The sequence below is a fragment of the Pimephales promelas genome, chromosome 13, assembly GCF_988280905.1.
Source record: "Pimephales promelas chromosome 13, fPimPro1.hap1.1, whole genome shotgun sequence".
Taxonomy (NCBI): Eukaryota; Metazoa; Chordata; class Actinopteri; order Cypriniformes; family Leuciscidae; genus Pimephales; species Pimephales promelas.
In genome coordinates, this window is record NC_142781.1 from 14,554,300 (window position 1) to 14,570,294 (window position 15,995).

Below are 15,995 nucleotides of genomic sequence, written 5' to 3' on the forward strand. Positions count from 1 at the left end.
ATGACAAGTAAACATGACGCCACAGGTCCCTTGCATAAATGTAATTTCGCTTGTACGTAGCAAACTTTATCACAGAATGTGTATGTAGTTTCAAAAAGTTGCGCCAGCGGTAGTGTTTGTGTGTGTGTGTGTGTTGCACATCCATAATTGCAAAAAGACGTGATTACAACTCTATAAGTACATAAATTAATCAAATAACCATACCGAGACGTACTGGTCCATTCTCATTTGTGTTTATTCTGCCGGAGTCTCTTCGTACAATTTATATATTCCAATTCAAACGTACGCTGAATAACAGACAAAACAGCGCGTCTCTCACTCTCTCAGCCCTTCTGCTTACCGACTGCCATAGGTATCAAGTTACGCCCTCATCTAAAGGCAGGGCGGGGATATGCAGCTCATTTGCATTTAAGGTCGTATACACCCAAAACAGCTCATTTTTAATCAGGCCCCAAAATGACATTTTTAAATGGTTATAATAAAGTAACTGTGGGGTATCTTCACTACCTACAGTATTTGCCTCATCTTTTGATTTACTGTCAGTCGGTTTCGGTGTTGGTATTCCACTAATGTTTAACCATGCTTTGCTCAGGGCACAAGTAGGATAGGTGAGTAAGTTTTCTATACAGTATGTTGTTCCATACTATTTAAACATGTAACTTAATAAATAACTTTGCCTGCTTTCAAAGCTTTGAGAATATTTTATCACTGATTATGTTGAAAGCTAAAGTGATTATAACCTTCGTTATCTAAACGTTCAGGTTAAATCCTACGTTTTCCTATCAGTTCTAAGAAAGACCTTTAAAAAATAAGAGGTTAAAGAATAACAACTTTAATGGAGTCAGGTTAATTATATTGGAGTCAGATTTGAGTTATACACGTCATTCTTTAACTGCCTTTTGTTCCGATTATTGGTTCATAATAGCAGTGTAAGCTTCCAGCTTTACATTATTTTTATTATGCTTTAGATTGCGAAAAACTATTGAACTCGTCCTTTGTTTTATGATTAGATTTATGACAACCCCCAAAAGATAAGGACTTGCACGTCTGTGATAGTGAGAAATAACTGAACATTCCTCAACCTTCCTCAAAACTTTGTTGTTGAGCTTTTTTTCCCCCTTAATTTTTCATTCCCGTTTGATCCACCTTAAACTAGTCCCAGCTGAGACCACCCTTTTCTTTTAGAAAAAGAAAAGAGATGTGCTCAATTGGTTACATAACGGGCTGATTTCAATTAGACGGTTTCAGGCAAAGCTACTCTAACTATTAGGAACAGAAAAACATTGAGTTCATTTTTTGAACTCTAAGGGCTTGAGACCGTCTTCAGTTAAAAGGTAAGATTTATTTTGTGTCATAATTGTCGAGCTTACAGCATATGTTCAGACTGGTGTCTGTCTTTGTTCATCATCTGCTGATGTGATATTTTTCTTAATGATTAACCAATGAATGCTGCACATTGCACACTGTAATACCGTGTCCTGTGCATTTTCACATGACGATGTGCTTTTCATTCAGACTGAGAGCATGGCTAAGCGTGTTGCTGTGATTGGAGCAGGAAGCTCTGGGCTGACTTCCATCAAATGCTGTCTGGATGAAGGCTTGGAGCCTGTGTGTTTTGAGAGCAGTGATGACATTGGAGGACTCTGGAGGTTTAAGGTTGAAATTAAACTCAATTTTAAACATTTAATGTCTGAAATTTAAATAGCTTAACAACAAAGGTGAAGAGTGTCCTTTCTGTGCCACCTGCGGTACCACACGGAAAAACTATTACTAATTTAATGACGGTTGACAATGATGTTTAGCACACTATAATCTATACAAGATCAGCCACTGCCATTAGCTCATGCCTTAATAAGTAAAACAGTATTGTTTAGTACACTACCATTTTGAAAGTTTGGGGTCTTTCATTAAAGTTTTTGAAAGACGTCTCTCATGCTCAACATGGCTGCATTTATTTGATCAAAAATACAATAAAAAGTAGTAATATTATGATTTTTTTTTTTATAATTGTTTTCTGGTTTAATATATTTTAACATTGTATTCCTAGTTGTACTGCTTGATATTTTTGTCGAAACTATGATGCATTGTTTCAGGATTCTTTGATGAATAGAAGTTTGTGTTTGAAGTACTTTAATAAATTGAATGCATTCTTGATAAAGAGAAGTAATAATTTATTTTTAAAAAAAGAAGTCTGACTGAACCCAAACTTTGGAACATAAGTGCCAAATTCAATAATGATTATATTCATTGTTACTGTTGCACCGTTTTAAATTTATTTTCATATTCATTTTTGTTGATGTTTTAGATTTCTTTGTTTTTTCTAAATATATTTATACTCTGACCTGTTTGACATGCATTTTATTAACTAATATTGTCAGTATTATTAATATTAATGATAATATGATTTTAACAGGTTTCCCAAACACTGGTCATTTGTCAACAAACAGATAGCCCCACCCCAAACTCACAATATTGGTTTTGTTTAGAGTTTTGAAAGCAAAAATAAAAAAAATATGCATTTTAAGATGGGATAGGAGGCAGTATTTTTACATTCAACTATATTACACACTTCACCTTTAATACAAAAAAAAGCTGCTAGTGATTGATTGGTATTTTTATTTTATTTTGTTTTATAAAAAATCTGTTCTAATCAATCTGTTAAAGTCATTGAACGTGCCCCTCTGTTCATTCACAGGAAAAACCTGAGGCAGAGCGTTGCAGCATTTATCGTTCTCTTACAGTGAACACCTCTAAAGAGATGATGTGCTATAGTGATTTCCCTGTGCCGGATCATTACCCAAACTTCATGCACAACTCTCTGATCTTGCAGTACTTCAAACTCTATGCTGAGCACTTCAATCTGCTAAAGCACATTCACTTCCAGGTATTTAACACAATGACATCACATCGACTGAGATTTCTCCAAGAAATATATTTTTCCATCCATATTGGTCATATGGGAGTGTTTGTTTGACAACAATGTTCTAGGAACACATCCTACTTCTCACATTATTGTACGTGTGTGTATGAGTTTGTTTATAAGAATTATTCCTCTTATAAAGATGAAATGTAGCTTTTAAGCTCTATGTGGTTGGGTGTATTTCAGACCACAGTTCGCAGTGTGAGGCAGAGGCCGGATTTTTCTGACTCGGGTCAGTGGGAGGTAGTGACTGCAGACAAAGATGGACAAGAGGAGAAACATGTGTTTGACGGGGTGCTTGTGTGTGCAGGACACTACACACAACCCATCAAACCCTTCAAACACTTCCCAGGTGATTTGACCATAAGACAACAGAATGTTAAAATGGCTGGGATGGGGTGCTACCACAGAAACTGAAAATTCTCGGACCAGCAGCATGTGTCCAAATTTCAATCTTAGCCACTCTATTCCATCAGAAACGATCTTAAAACAGGGTTTTAAGTGTAAAATACAGAACAATCGAAATAAATTGTCACAGTATAACATTTACTGTAATTTTGTCTACTACAGGTATTGACACATTCCCTGGGACAGTAATTCACAGTTGGGAATACAAGGACCCTGATCCTTACATTGGGAAGAGAGTTGTGATGATTGGGATTGGGAATTCTAGTGGAGACATTGCCGTGGAGCTTAGCCGAGTGTGTGAGAAGGTGACTAATATGTTTTTTACAGATAATTTCTCTAGTTTTAGGTTCTCCCCAGGATCAAATTCAGCATTTATATGGAGTGGGTGCATCCTACCAATAGACAAATTAGTGACTGAGTAAAATGTGTTCTTTTTATGACCCAACATAATTTTTGCACATTAAATAATATTATTGAAATGTTCTGACAGCAAAAGGAAAAAATATATATTTTTCAAGAAAGGGAAAAATTTGAGAGAGTGATTGATTACAGTATATCAGAAGGTGTTTAACCAAATAGTCCTAAACAAACTAATGTAGAAAGGATTAGGATATATTACAGTTTTTTGTTGTTTTTTTTTAACAATGGCTAGAATACATTTCTCAGTACCATGCTCAGTACTTAGGTTTATTTTTCAAAGCTCTTCACACAGCGAGCACAACATCAGTCTGTGGGCTAAACTATGGATAATTTATCATTGTCACAAAATGCATTCAATGATGACATCTTTCAAATTGCATGAATACATTCCTCACTTAGACACAAACAGGCCAGTATGGTTGTGCAGAAGATGACTGGCTTGATTTAGATGTGTGTGTGTGGATCATTAATTAGAGCTCACAGCGGGTGATCGGTCAGAATCACACAAGGTTTCTTCATTGGAAGTATTTATTGAATTTAAAACTGCATTATTGAATATGTACATTGACGTGTGTATGGTTTTGTAAAGAAGCAGACAGAATAAAGCAATTGTATCAAGGCGGGTCAGGAGTCCGTGCGGTTAGCGTACACTACTGGCAACGCCTTGGTCTAGGGATGCAAATTACCGATTAATTCACCAATCATTGGTTGATCAACCTTATCGATCGATTAACGATTAACTGATAAGCGCCTATTTTCCTGAGAATGTAAATTTCTCATGGTATCAATTTAACATGAAAAGCTAAATATTGCTTATATACAGAATAAAAATGCATGTTATATTGCTCAATTGATGTTTTATTGTAACAGTTGGGATACGTCACGGAATAATGGCAGTTATGTAGTTTAACTAAATAAATTATGCACAGAAAATTAAAATACATAAAAATAATTGTGCACTGGGTCACCTGTTGCATATGAAACATTAAGCAACATAAAATAAATTTTAAATAAAAATCTATATGAGTAGGCTTATCCTACCTACACTATATTAAGCCTACATATAATTATTTATCTGGTAAACTACTTATAAAAAAAACTTGTAACATTAGCAGCAGCACTTATAATATAGGCTGAGGGGGAAGTCAAATATACAACTTGTAACAAGTGGAAATAAGGTGTGGCCCCTTTAAGAGCTGCTCGCTCCCTGTTGAACTATCGGTTGTATTGTATTGTATGTGCCTTTTGCTGTCTGTGTGAACACCCCATGTATGAACGTGGTGAGACAGACAGTTAGACTAGTTTTCCCGGGAAAAATAACAAACCGGGAGGCATCTAGGAGATAGGGCTGAAAAACGTGAGAAGCCCGGGAAACAGGAGTGTTGACAGGTATGAGCTAAGTTATTGTTAGAATACAGCTAGATTTTCGAGGTTAACACTCTGTATAGCTGGTAGTCAATATCAATGCAATCCACTCCGTTTTGACCGCCTCATGTTTGGTTTCTCTTTTGCAACCTCAAGTTTGTGTCGGCTCTCTTGCGTGAGAATATCGTGTCATGTTGGCAATGTTTATTTAGTCGACAATTTCATTTAATCGAGTAAATTATTGTCGACAATTAATAGATTATTAATAATAGATAAATTAATAATAGATCGATTAACCGTTTGCACCCCTACCTCTGACCGAATACTACCCGCACGCAGCGATCCTGAATCAACTTGTAATTGGCTAAGAGTCCAGGTGAAGAGAGGCATCTTCCAGTAGGAGAGAGAAAGTCACAGTAAAATAGGTCGGCAAATGCTTCCCGCAGCTCTCGATCGCCACCTCTGAAGGTCATCCCCTGGTCTGAGATTAGCTTGAACGGCTTTCCTCTGCGGGCGATAAACCATCTCAGAGCCATGAGGAATGTGTTTGCCTTCAAACTGGAGAGCAGATCGATATGCACAGCTCAGGTGGTCATGCATTTAAAGATTTTTCCCCTGCACTTTTCACTCCTTCTTCCAATAGCTACCGAGTATGGCCCGAAGCAGCCTACTCCTGTTGAGTAAAATGCTGGCTTGAAAAGTCGGACTCTGGGTAGAGGTAGGTCTGCCATTTTAGGGGAGGAAAGCCTCTCGCCCTCCTGGTAGCCAATATTTGCGGCATATCTCTGAGAAGACCCTCTCTGGGGCTGGATGGTGCAGATGGTAATCATAATCTTGGATGAGCAGCTGCGTGACTGGGTGTTTGGCATCCAGCCCCACCGGGTGAACAATATTCGTTTCAGCTGGTTCCTATGACACAGACTTCCACCAACAGAAATGAGCTTGTGCCTGTGGTTGAACTCTGGTGCCAGCTTGAAGTCTGCTGCTCTTGGCAAATGGTTTCCTGACTGCAGCTGGGCATATTCAATTGGAAAACTGTCTTGTTGGACCTGTTCAGCTGGGAGTCAGTGTCTTGTTGGACCTGTTCAGCTGGGAGCCCAGAGTCAGCTGGGCTTTCCTTTTGGCTGTGATGTTGCCTGGGGCCGCCCCATGTACAGTCTTAGTTGTGGCAGTCAGGAGGACTTTGTAGGAAGCTTAGCATCAGGAAGATGACTTGGCAAGGTAGCAGTCAGGGTTCTTGAGCTCTTCACCCTGATCTGTCTCTGTCTGAATCTGGAGACTTTGTAGCCATTTGTCTGGTTCACACAACAAGAAGGTTGGGCCTTGACCCCAGCGGCTGTCTGGTGTCAATGTGTTGAGAGGTTTACCATGCGTCATGTCGTTGGCAGGGTTTTGGGCAGAGTCTACTACCTCGATGAGATCTTGAATATCTGCAACACGTGTGCCAACAAACACTTTGAATCGTCATGACTCCATCTGCAGCCACTGGGGCACAGTAGTAGAGTCTGATCAAATCACCGCCCTCTGGATGGGCAGTGAAAGTTCAGATTTGAGGATCCAAGCCATTTGTGCTGCGGTCAGAGCAGCGCATAACTTCCAAGCGAAAGTTTCGCCACATAGCCGGCCTGTTCAAGTCTCTGAATCTCTGCGTTGTAGACTTGGGCCTCTCCCAGGATCTTCAACAGCCGCCTTTTCATATTTCGAGGCTGAGGAAGTACTGCCTCCTTTGGTGTGCAGAGCTGAGGGAAGTTTCTAACGCGGAAGAGAGGAGTAGCACAGTGATGGACACCATCAACATCTACTCACACCGTCTGTTTGTCCAAGCATTCAAGGGCCTCCTTGTCCTGCCGTGACCTCGTACTGGCCTTTTTCACTGTGCAATGGGAGGACATGCAGCTGCCATAGGAGGTGCCCTGAAGGTGGTGAAAATATTGTGTTGTTCAATAAGGTACTGCATTAGAGTATTGGTCGGACCTTGCAGCGTCCATCCAAGATGGGTGCGGACAGCAACCGGTACACCAGGGGGACCAAAGATGACTGGCTCACCTGGAGTCAACAAGTGGGGATGATCTGAGCCAATGAGCAATAGAGGGTCAATGTCCTTGAATGAAGGAATAGAAAGCTTCTTCAAATGTCTGTATTTGCTCTGCAGTCACAGTGCTTTGAAGGGATACGTGTGCTGGCTTAGACCGAGCTTGGGTGCGGTAAAGGCTCCTTGGATGTTGTATACCATGGCTGGAGAACAGGCTGGAGAGGAGGAAAATGAAAGAGCCGCCCCGGGAAGCCTTTGCAGCTCCTGTCTGACGGTACGCAGGCGCAAATCCTCTGGTTGGCCTTTCAAGTTCCAGTTGTTGGACAGCCGGTTGGAGGAGCAGGGTGCATTCAGAGGCGTCGTCTAGCACAGTGTATGTCTCCAGAGTCTGGTCACCATAGCAGAGGATAACTTTACTGACCTTAAGAAGCACACGATGGCCCTGTGGTGGCTTGGCAGTGTATAGCACTTGGTCTGCATTTGGTATAGGGAAAGGTTTGCTCTCACTGGACTTCACCTGGTCAGGCCTTCTCTCAGCTTTGTCAGTCTTGTCTAGACGTCTCTCGCTGACATCGTGCAGAGCGAGCAGGTGTCTGCTGTTGCATGTTTTACAGCACATCTTCAGATCACATTCAGCTGATCTCTGTCGCATTGCCAACAAATCGGTTATTGTCCTGAATGCAGTTTGAAATTTGCGCAACTATTCAGAGTGTGCTTTTAGTTCTCACAGAATGGGCAGAACTTCTTTGCTAATAGACTGACTGAAGGAGTAGATTTGGCCGGCTCCCTAACTGATTTGGGTTCAGCCCCCAGCATGAGGACTAAGGCCCTAGGTGAAGACTTGATAGTACGCTTAGATGCTCTGGGCTTCGCTCCGGTATCCTTTCTCAATCGATATTGTGTGATATCCTCCTTGATCTGGAGCTCGTATTCTGCTAGGTCCAGAAGAGTAGGGATAGGAATACGGATAGGGTGAATGTTGCGCCTGAAACTGGACCTCAGGTCGTGTGGTAGCTTGCCCAGTAGACGGGTGACATGAGAAAAACAGTCCAGCTCAACTTGCCCCTTTAAACCGAGTTGCTCCAACATGCTCACCAGGGATCTGACGTTCAGGGCGAACAACCTGAATGACTTGATGTCTCCACTCCAATATTGGGGCCATCCATCAGTTCAGCAATATGCTGAAGGGCGAGTTGAGTTGAAGATGACTAGTTTCATTGATTTAGATAGTTTGTAGATCGTTAAGTAGAACTCACAGCAGGTGATCGCTCAGAATGAAACAAGGTTTATTCCTTGGAAGTATTTATTACATTTAAAACGGCATGGTTGAATATGTACATTGACTTGTGTGTGGTTTTGTAAAGAGGCAGACAGAATAAAGCAGTTGTATCAAGGCGGGTTATGAGTCTGTGCAGTTAGCATACACTACTGGCAACGCCTGTGACCTGTGCGCAGCGATCCTGAATCAACTTTTGATTGGCTACATGAAGATCAGGATAAAGTTCAAATCCAGGGTTTAATAATAATCCAACAGGCAAAATATTGTGGTTTGTAGCAACACATTTACTAGATGATGATGATGATTTACTTTATTAATCCCAGGGGGGAAATTTATATGTCACAGCAGCACATAAATACAATAAAAATAAAATAAAAACATAACAACAACATACACAACAACAGGTCTTGTACTCAAATATCAATTTTTCAAAGCATTATGACCATGATTATATATATGACCATCATCTGCATCATCTTATAAAGCACTGATTGTAAAATCTAATTGCAGTTGGAAAAAAAGATTTTCTAAAACGCTCTTTGAATGAATTAATCTTAAACTGTGGGTACTCGCATAAGCTTGAGATATTTCATTAAGAGGATGATGGTCATGATTAATCATAAGAGAAAGTTTTCCAATCATTCTATCCTGCATTATCTCGTCTACAGTGGGTAACACACTCCCCACGACAGAGCCTGCCTTCTTTATAAGTTTGTTTAACTTATTCTTCTCCTTTTCCAACAATCCCCCTCCCCAACATGTAATGGAGAACAAAATAACAGATGAGACTACAGAATCATAGAATGTCTTAAGTAGTACCTGACGCACCCCAAAGGATCTCAGCCGTCGTAACAAATGAATACGACTCTGACCCTTCTTATAGACATACATCGTATTATCCGACCAGTTGAGCTTGTTGTTCAGATATACACCCAGATACTTGTGAGTTGTTACAATCTCAACCTCTGATTCTTTTATGTTTACTGGTACCACTTTCTGAGGATGTCAACTAAAAATGTCTGTCTTACAAGCATTTAGCCTGAGATCGTTTTTATCACACCAGTCCACGAAACTCTTTATTAGCTCCCTATATTCACTCTCATCATGGTGCTTAATACAGCCAACTATTACAGAATCATCTGAAAATTTCTGGAGATGACAAGGTTTTGAATTATACTGAAAATCTGATGTATAAAAAGTGAACAAAAATGGTGCTAAAACAGTTCCTTGAGGGACTCCAGTGCTGCACTTCACTACTTGAGACACACAGTCCTGCATCCTTACATACTGTGGTCTATTAGAGAGATAATCAGTTATCCAATTGACCATACCCTGATGTACTCCAGCATTTTCCATCTTACTTCGTAGTAGTGAAGGCTGAGTAGTATTGAATGCACTAGAGAAATTTAAAGAATGTAATTCTAACTGTGCAGTCCGGGTTCTCTAAGTGACTTAGGGATTTATGCATCCACTCCAATGCCAGTTTTGTAAGCGAACTGTAATCTATCCTCAGCACCACACAGTACTGACTTTATATGATTTAATACCAATCTTTCAAAAACCTTCATTAACTGTGCTGTTAATGCAATAGGCCTATAGTGCGAGAACTCGGTGAGATTTGATAATTTAGGTACGGGTACTACACATGATGTTTTCCATAAAACAGGTATTTTTTCTAAATGCAGACTTAAGTTAAAAATATAATGAACCACATGAACCACTCAACCTACTTCGGCCTCCCTATTCCTCACTTAGACATTCCTGAGTACCCGTAAAGGAGCGTGGGTCATAGGTCGCATGGTCGGTAAAGGGCTTCCTCTAGACATGACGATGGTTAGACGAGTCCGAGATCTGATTTACTGCCTCCTGCCAAGATCTCTGCTCAACTGGATTGGCGAGAGAAGCCTCAATCAGAGATTTGACCACAAGCTGTATGGCCTACAGCCTGAGCACAGGTGAAGGCACAACATTTTGTTATCGTTGATGAATAAAGTAAAGTTTGTTTAAAAAATGCATCATCATTCACTGTGACTTTTGCCTATGTTCTGATTCTAGAATCCTTGACAAGCGTACTCTAATCAACGATGACCTCCCAGGTCGCATTCTGATGGGAAAACTGGTGATGAAACCAAATGTTCAGAAGTTCCAAGGCTCAACGCTTGTCTTTGATGATGGGACTGTTGAAGAGAAGATTGATGCAGTGATCTTATGCACAGGCTATGATTTTAAATTTCCCTTCCTCCCCGCCTTCTTAAACTCTGATGGAGATCTGAAACTCTACAAAAGAATATTTCCTCCATCTCTAGAGCGTCCAACACTGGCCATCCTGGGCCTGCTGCAGACCAAAGGGCCGATCATGCCAGCTGCAGAACTGCAGGCTCGCTGGGCCACCAGGGTCATCGCAGGTACTGAGCAAACATGACAACTCATGAAACTTTTTTTGACAGTTATAGGAGAAGCATATATTAAATTCATAATCATTAATCATATTTATATACAGTGTTGGGGAAAGTTACTTTTTAAAAGTAATGCATACAGTATTTATTTTATTTTTTATTTATTTTTTATGTATCCTTTATTTTACCAGGATAGTGCCATTGAGATAAAAATCTCTTCTTCCAGGGAGTCCTGGCCAAAATGGCAGCACAAAAAAGTTTCACATGTATAACAATACAGACATAAAACTTGCATACAATTTTTCCCAGCTCTCATAAAATAATCAAAAGTTACTTTACAAAACATGCACACGATTCCTTTAAATTGGTCAATAAACGATTTTTAAAAACGTTTAAAGGAGCTCCTGCAGCTCATTCCATAACCAAGGGGCATAGAAAGAAAAAGCAGTTTTACCAAGCTCTGAATGTACTCTAGGAACCTTTTAAAAGCAGTTTTTCTCTAGATCTAGTGCTATAATTATAAATGCAGTAAGATAATAAACAACATATATAAATTGGTAATTTGCCTAGCAATGCCTTAGCAATAAATATCAACATGTGTATTTTTCTCCTCTGAAACAAAGAAGTCCAACCCACCAATTCGTACAATGATGAGTGCGTGAAGGGGCATTGGTCACAAAGCATAATGCAGCATGGTATACACAGTCTAGTTTTTTTAACAATGATGAACCTGCATGTATATAAATCACATCACCGTAATCCAATACTGAGAGGAAACAGCTTTGAATAATTCTCTTTCTTGCCTCAAGGGAAAACATTTCTTTAAACGAAAGAGGAAGACGGTTAGAGGACGCGGTTAGGTTTAGGTGTGGGGTGGGGGTAGGGTACACGCGATCCTAGGGCGTCATCTAACTGACGCTAAAGGGCGCCTAAAGCGTCAGATATTGAAGCATGTCCAAATGCTTCCCAAGGCGTCAGTTAGGTGACGCCTTTGGAGTGAGAATGGGCTGGTATTTGTAACATTTTACTCTTTCTATGCAGTCCCCCTCTAAACTTAAAATCGGATGATCTGTGTTGATGGGACCACAAGTGAAAAGCATGTAGTTCGTTTTTGTGTGTGTGTGTGTGTGTGTGTGTGTGTGTGTGTGTGTGTGTGTGTGTGTGTGTGTGTGTGTGTGTGTGTGTGTGTGTGTGTGTGTGTGTGTGTGCGTGTGTGTGTGTGTTTAAATCCAATTTCAAACTTAACAATGACAATTGCAAAGACCGAAAAGAAACTTGCAAAAGCTTTATGGCTTGATTAATAGATGTTGCCACTGTATAAATAAGTGTATCATCAGCATATAGATGAATTCTAGCTGTTGTTATCCCACAACCTATCTTATTGATATAAGTAGAAAATAAAATTGGTGCTAAAACAGAGCCCTGTGGGACACCTTTTTTAATGATTTATTTTGCTGAAGTAAAGTTTTCAACTGAGACACACTGAGTTCTTTCTGATAAGTAATTATTAAACCCGTTTAGAGCTGTTTAACTAAAACCCACACATCTAAGTCTCTGCAACAAAAGTTTATGGTCTACGGAATCAAATGCTTTGGAGAGATCTACAAACAAGGCTGCACAATGCTGTTTACTATCCAAACATTCAGACTGAAATTCATTTAAAATATTTGAAGTAAAGTATAATACTTTAAAAATAAGTATAAGAAGTAAAAATATATAAAGTATTGCTTTACTCCCTTTAAAAAGTAACTAATTGTGTTACTTAGCTAAGTAATGCGATACATGACATTTGCGTTACTTTATCTCACCTGTGCTTGGCTTGCTTGTTTGCTTTTTAATTTAAATATATATATATACAGTATACTGTATGATGCTTGTTAGCAATTGAAAACTGTAATAACAAAAAACAAAAAGTCATATTTTTGGCAAATGTAAAAGCCCGTTCACACCAAAAGTGAAATGAATAAAGCTCAAACTGAAGGAAATGCAGGTTCCTGTACTTCCGCAGCTAAAAAAAACCCAAACTTTCAGCTGTGCTGCCATTCTTACTCCTGATTTCTCTCAACATATCTCAACACTACCACCAGGAAGTTAACATCTGTCCAAATAAGAAACCAATGGTGAATGGAGAGGTGATGTGTTTTCTAAAGGCACAGGACTTCGCCTTTAGGAAAGTAGACGCACTTGCAGAGTGACAAGGAAGCAAATAGAAGTTGGGTTCAAGAGGGCAAAGGCTAATTATGCTTGGAAAATACAGGGTCATTTTCCACCAATTACCCCCCGGAGCATGTGAAAGGCCATCGAGAGCATCACCGACAACACCAGGAAAGATGTTTACCTCACTTTCCCAGGCTGTGGTGTCAGTGTGCCTCAAGACATCTACTATCATCCCCGCGCCTAAAAGCTCAGCCATGGCGTTTATGAGTGACTACCGCCCAGTGGCTCACTCCAATAATCATGAATGCTTTGAACGGCTGGTTATGGCCCACATAAAGGATACCTTTGAAATTAATGTGGACCCCCATCAGTATGCTTACAGGAAGAACTGGTTTGCATCGGATGCAATTTCATCGGTCACCCATTCGGCAATTGTCCCACAGACTCAAGTCAATAAACTACTGCTGCTTGGATTGAAACCATCACTTTGTTACTTTGTTAACGAACAGGCCACAGACTGTTAAAGTCCATGGCATTTCATCTTCACCTATCATCCTTAACACCGGCTCCCCCCAGGGATATGTCCTGATTCCCCTGCTGTACACACTGCTCGGGCAATCATATTGTGAAGTTTGTTGACACAGTTGTGATGGGATTGATATTCCACAACGATGAGTCCTTATACAGACAGAAGGTGAAAGAACTTGTGGACTGGTGTAGAGCAAACAACCTCTGCATTAATGTGTAGGAGATGGTCTTTGAGAAGAATTCCCCCTCTCAACTCTTCTTTGGAGGAGCAGCTGTGGAAATGGTCTCTGTATTTAAGCATCTTGGGGTACACATTTCCAATGATTTTATGAGGGTTGACACAGCCAGCATTATCAAAATGGCTCACCAACCCCTATTTTCTAAGGATTTTGAAGCAGGCTGGTCTCCTCACTCCAGCTCTAGTAGCATTTCAATGAGGTGTGGTGGAGCGTACACTCAACTTTTCTATCATTGCCTACTAAGGGAACTGTTCTGCTGCTGAAAAGAAGGCATTGTAGAGGGTGGACAAATCTACTCAAAAATAACTCACAGCAGCCTCCATCCACCCAGCAAACGAACAGTTCAACCCCCTCCTCACATCAGACAGGAGGCTAAGAAGCATTAAACCAAAAACAACAAGGTTCAGATGCAGCTTCTTTCCAGAGGCTGTAAGACTGATGAACTCCTTGCCTTAGTGAATGATCTCACCTTATATCTCATTATGCTGTGCTGTTATGTCTGTTGCTCTGGATTAATATGCTATGATGCACTGCTTGCTTAGTTATTTGTTATTGTTTTTTAAGTGTATTCTATAAAATTATGAAATATATTAGATATAGAATAATAAGTATACAGTAAAAAATTTGTTGCTAATGGTTAGTCAATGTTAGTTAATTAACTAATGGGTTATTATTAATTAACTGATGGTAACCTTATTGTAAAGTGTTAACAATAAATCTGTGTATAATTTTTTTTTTATTATCATTATAAAAGCACAAGTTTCCAAGACAGTTTAGCGTGACCTTCTTATATGACTTAATAATTTACATATGATTACATTTGGAAAACATTTTTCATGTATTGAATGTTCTCCTGTTCTTCAAGGACTAAACCATCTTCCTCCAGCCGACAAAATGGATAAAATAATAGAGAAGGACATAAAAGCAAATTTAAAAAGGTAATTATTTATTTACCTCGATGGTAATTCCAAATTGGTATTGGTTTGACAAATAATCTATGTTCGCTTTGAAATCTCTTCTATCTTTCTACAGTTACCCCTGTCGTAAGGTGGCTGCCCTTCAAGTGGACTATATCCCTTACCTAGACACAATAGCAAAGGAAGTGGGTGTCTGTCCCAACATTGCCTGGCTGCTCCTGAGAGACCCTGCTTTGGGACTGAGGGTTTTTTTCGGCCCCTGTACTCCCTACCAGTTTCGGCTAAGTGGACCAGGGTATTGGAGAGGTGCTCGTCAGGCTATTCTTACCCAATGGGAACGTGTGGCCAGACCCATGAAGACACGACCCATTCCAGAACCTTCATCCTTCAGTTTGTTGTTTTGGCTGGGCCTGTCAGGAGGGGCTGCAGTGATTTTTGCCATTATGGCAATGCAAAAGAAGATCCCAGTCTCCCTGAGAAACCTATTTGTTTCTTGTATCCCATAGAAAACCCATGGTCAAATTAGGGTGTATTTTGGGCATATTCGATTAGTAAATTGCTCATTTGCATATTCAAATTCATTTTCAAAGAAACTTCTAATACAAAATGTTTTACTTTTCTTGTAGACTTTCATTGTGTAAAGTTTTATTGTGGCAGGAGTAAAGGAAAAAATTAAGCCTATTTGGGTGTATTTTGGGCATATTCGATTAGTGTATAGCTCATTTGCATAATAAAATTCATTTTCAAAGAAACTTGTAATACAAAATTTGTTACTTTTCATGGATACTTTCATTGTATAAAGTTTTATTTTGATAGGAGTAAAGGGAAAAAAATAGCCCCATTGGGGTGTATTGCTGTCTGGCCTTACTGGCACACATTTTGGATTGATGCGAATTAAACATATTTCCTCAACTAGGATTTCTTAGGACTTTTAGTATGTTGTTCTGGACACCTCATAGAAATGATCTATGCTGAAAAAAATTATTTTACAATTAGTTCTATTTTTGGCTCCAAAATGGGCTACTTTGCCTGGACTATACAGGGGGGCTTTAAGTATTTATATAGATATGATATAATGCACTACATGTAACTTAAACAGCTATTTTCTTTCTATACTGTAGTGGCTAATTGTTTAAATCACTCTTAGGAATAGACACATTTAAGGGGAAATTCTTCCACAGCCGCACTACAAAAACCCTGAAGATTGGCGAGGGAAGAGGGTAGTTGATTGGCATTGGGAACTCTGGAGGAGATATTGCTGTAGAGATGAGCAGAATGGCCAAACAGGTGATATGCCACATATACGCTATAAATAATATAGCGTAGTCTATGAA

At 39.6% G+C, this 15,995-nt stretch overlaps 1 protein-coding gene across 2 annotated transcripts; it reads left to right on the forward strand.

The window, feature by feature from the left end:
* Positions 1 to 1,131: 1,131 nt before the first annotated feature.
* Positions 1,132 to 15,489, forward strand: LOC120493392 (si:dkey-239i20.4). Of its 2 annotated transcripts, XM_039691974.2 has the most exons (9): positions 1,132 to 1,334; positions 1,516 to 1,656; positions 2,696 to 2,884; positions 3,107 to 3,272; positions 3,491 to 3,633; positions 10,180 to 10,379; positions 10,480 to 10,829; positions 14,610 to 14,682; positions 14,777 to 15,488. In XM_039691974.2, the coding sequence occupies exons 2-9, from the start codon at positions 1,525 to 1,527 to the stop codon at positions 15,165 to 15,167; spliced, it is 1,644 nt and encodes a 547-aa protein (XP_039547908.2). In that variant the 5' UTR covers positions 1,132 to 1,334; positions 1,516 to 1,524; the 3' UTR covers positions 15,168 to 15,488. The 2 variants fall into 2 exon arrangements, with proteins under 2 accessions (XP_039547908.2, XP_088974624.1); XM_089118498.1 differs by lacking the exon at positions 1,132 to 1,334 and having other exon boundaries at positions 14,777 to 15,489.
* The last annotated feature ends 506 nt before the right edge of the window (positions 15,490 to 15,995 follow it).